General features: G+C 46.8%; 1 protein-coding gene across 1 annotated transcript in view; it reads left to right on the top strand.

Annotated features, from left to right (window-relative positions):
• CRYBB2 (crystallin beta B2) overlaps positions 1–3,728 on the top strand; it is a 13,522-nt gene that overhangs the window by 5,868 nt on the left and 3,926 nt on the right. Inside the window, exons 3-4 of the mRNA XM_011374647.1 lie at positions 196–314; positions 2,826–2,958. Of these exons, the coding sequence (XP_011372949.1) occupies positions 196–314; positions 2,826–2,958 (252 nt within the window). The remainder of the gene's footprint in view (positions 1–195; positions 315–2,825; positions 2,959–3,728) is intronic.

Raw genomic sequence — 3,728 nt, 5'->3', positions numbered from 1 at the left:
GAAATACTGGCTGAGTATCTCACGGCTGGTAGCCAGCAGAGCCAGGACTGTTTGACTGTATGTTTAGTTTGTGACTCCCCAGGGCAGGACCCTTCCGCATGCATCCAGGCCCCCCAAGTCCCCTCCCCACCACCCACTGCCCTGCTCTCCTTCCTCCCCACCGTGATGGGGTCTGACTCTCTCTTCCTGTTACAGATCATCATCTTTGAGCAGGAGAACTTCCAAGGCCACTCACATGAGCTGAACGGGCCCTGCCCCAACCTGAAGGAGACGGGTGTGGAGAAGGCAGGCTCCGTCCTGGTGCAGGCTGGACCGTATGTACCGGGGCGCCCTCACCTGGTCAGGGGCTTCCAGGGTGAGGCAGCTGGGCTGTGGAGCTGGAAAGATCTGCCCTCACTGTGCTCTTAGACGGTGCTACTGGGGGCGGGGGGCAGGATTTGGGGCCTGGCAGCCTATCAAGAGACTATGTGCCTTAGAGTCAGATAGAGCTAGGTTCAAATCCCAGCTCCTCCACTGCTGGACTATGTAACTTTCCTCTCTGAGCCTCAGTTTCCTCTTCTGTAGGAGAAGGGCAACCATGTCCTGAAGGTGAAGAGACAGAGTTCATGTGAAAAGCATGACACTGAGGTCAGCCACTTCCTTGAGGCAGGGATGTGGTTATGGTGACTCTCATGGGCCTTTTCAGAACTGCCCATCTCTGGCTCTAGGAGTGTCCTCTCTCCTGGGAAGTTTAAAACTAGGTGTCTCAACTCTACATCCACCCCTCCCTCCCCAAATCCTGACCATACTCGGTCTTAGCAGAGTCATCTATGCATCTGGGACCCCTGACCCAAGAGAGAAGCGGCAGCGATTGGCAGGATGTGACTCTGCATTGTTCATGTCGTGTAGCTGAGCATAGCCGATGGAGGCTTCTCTTTGCGGTTCCCTGACCACTCTTTCTCCAGAAGAGACTCAGGGATCAGGGGTGGCAACCGGTCACCCCCATCCAATAAGTCAGTGAGTCTGGTGCGGCTGGGGGTCCTGGGTGACCTGCACCACATCTCAAGGTTCTCAAGGAATTTTGCAGCATTCAGTGACCCTACTCGAACCCATGTCTGCTGATGAGGAGAGCATGGCGGAGGAATGGCCCTGCCGAGGTGCTCCTGTGACACGCTCGGGGCATCTGCTGGGCCTGAGGGGGCACCTTCCAGGACAACTGAAGTTCAGTCATTTAAGTGCTGCATCTGATTTCCAGTTGTCTTTTCTCAGTATTTGGATGGGAGAATTTTTCAAATGGATTTTACACTCCTCTGCTTTCTTTTTAAAAATATAACTTTTGATTTTTAAAAATCTATTATTGTTTATTATTTAAAATGAATAATATTGTTTATTATTTAAAATGGTTTAGGGAAGAAAATCATGACTTACAACTCAGAAGTAACCATTGTTAAGATTTTGATAGAAATCTAGATTTTTTTTTGCATATTAGTATAAAATGATCTGATTTTGATTAAACATAGTTAATACGTATTTAATCAAGATCAGATCATGCTATACATACTGTTTTGTAATTCATTTTGAAAACTTTACAAGATTTCTCAAATTCTCTGCATGTCATTAAGTAATATTTTATGTCAGTGTTTTTCGGACAGGTTATTACGTTTTTTTAGGTAAATCTGCATCAGAATCATAGAAGGCAGATTCTTGGAGCCCTTCCCAGTCTCATTAAATCAAACTCTTGGTTCTGGAGCCTAGGAATCTGCATTTCAAAAACTCATCTGGTGATGTTTTTGCCAAGTTTGAGAACTCGTGTCCCACTCATTATTTTTCAGAGCTTTGTGACCTTCCATGATGGGATGTGCCGTAATTTACTTAAACGGGCCCTGACTGTTAGATTTTTGAAGTTGTTTCGATTATTCAACATTTTAAATAACACCACGACGAATATCCTTATTCACATATCATTGAGCTCTTGACGACTGTTTTTAAGGACATATAGTCTAAAGCGGAATTGCCAGATCAAGGGTGCGTCCTCTTCTAAAAGCAGCAAGGAACATGATCTCCCCATTAACGATTTCGATTATCGTTCCGAACAGCCATTATGGCATCAGGCTGCAATGTTCGCCCTGGCTCTGGATGACACCCCAAATGCTAAGCATTTTGAAGTCTGTGCTTTCTTTTGTCTATTTTCCCCTTTCCTCTATTAGCCATGCCCACCCAGAAGGCCGTTCTTCCCTTTAAGGTACTCTTTCTCTTCTGTGGATCTAAGAGTCTGTTAGAATATGTTTGTGTAGCATATGAGTCAAGAGACGGCCATCAAGAACAAAAGAGGAAGTAGATCTAAAGAGAAGGGTTGGTATGAGTAAGGTACCTGATCCTTTAGATGCAGAGGTGTTCTGGAGCCAGTTCTTCCAGGGATGAAGGCTGATTGGACACATCCCTTCCCAACTCTGTGTTTAGTGATGTTACTCTGATAGCTTGAAGTCAGCCGTGGTGGGAGCATTTACACCATGGAAATTGGCAAATGCTACAATCAGAGTTTTGTTTTCATTTTTGAGAGCTGGTTGTTAATTCCAGCTACCATTGCCTTAGTACATGGGCTCTATATATCTGTATTTATTCCCAGGCCATCCTTTCCGTTTCCTTCTTATTTCCTGATTGTGTTCCAGATGGTTGAAGTCAGCATAGCACTGGGTTCTGGATAACTGAGGAGACCCTGCTCTTGGATTTGCCGTGCTGGGATATAGATGGGGCTATTACCACTTGATGAGCTGGGCAAATACGAGCCTCTCTCCCTCTCTCTCTCTCTCTCTCTCTGTCTCTCTGTCTCTCTGTCTCCACTGCAGCTGGGTGGGCTATGAACAAGCCAACTGCAAGGGTGAGCAGTTTGTGTTCGAGAAGGGTGAGTACCCCCGCTGGGACTCATGGACCAGCAGTCGGAGGACAGACTCCCTCAGCTCCCTGAGGCCCATCAAAGTGGTGAGCCTCTTGCCCCTTGTTCTTCTTCCTCTCTTTGCCACCTTGAAGCTAGGAATCTAGGGACCAGGAAGAAATCTTTACCTCTGGTAGTGTGCCCCTTCTGATTGGCAAGGGACTTCCTGGCTGTGTGATCTTGCGAAAGTCGCTTCATCTCCCTGAGCCTCAGCTTTCTCCTCTGTAAAATGAGGATATGCATATCTACTATCCTGAGATTCCACCATGCTTAGCCTGAGAGCTGCCACATTGCCTAATCCCAGGGGGCTCCATCCACAAGACTCGAAATGCTCCAGGGGGTACTGTTTACGATTTATTCTATGTGGATGGGTTGTGTAACTGCTTTCCAGGGTTGTGTAACTGCTGTCACAGAGTAATTGCTCAGTAAGTGATAGCCATCATAAATATTAAAAGAAATTCTGGGACAGTTTTGTTTTTGTTTTTGAGAGCTGGTTGTTAATTCCAGCATACCATTGTCTTAGTACATGGGACTGAGTATAGAGGAGAAGGCAGTTTAGCTGTTGTTTCTAATTCAAGTCACTGTGACCTTTTGGTCCTTCTCTGATCCTGATTCTCATCGGCATGTGAATTCTTGGGGTGGGCATAGAGCCCAGCAACACTCGGTCGCACCCCCGAACCTTCTCAGCCCAGCCTAGGTCTCCCCAGAGCTTGATGGAAGATGAGAGAACATTAGACTTAGCCTTCCATGGTCCTGGGTTCCTACATTGGCTCTGGCACTCCCAGCTGTGTGACCTTGGGCAAGTCACTTTACCTCT

The sequence above is a fragment of the Pteropus vampyrus genome, unplaced genomic scaffold (assembly GCF_000151845.1).
Source record: "Pteropus vampyrus isolate Shadow unplaced genomic scaffold, Pvam_2.0 Scaffold251, whole genome shotgun sequence".
Taxonomy (NCBI): domain Eukaryota; kingdom Metazoa; phylum Chordata; class Mammalia; order Chiroptera; family Pteropodidae; genus Pteropus; species Pteropus vampyrus.
The sequence above is the reverse complement of the archived record's forward strand: the minus strand, read 5'-3'. Positions and strand labels throughout refer to the sequence as shown.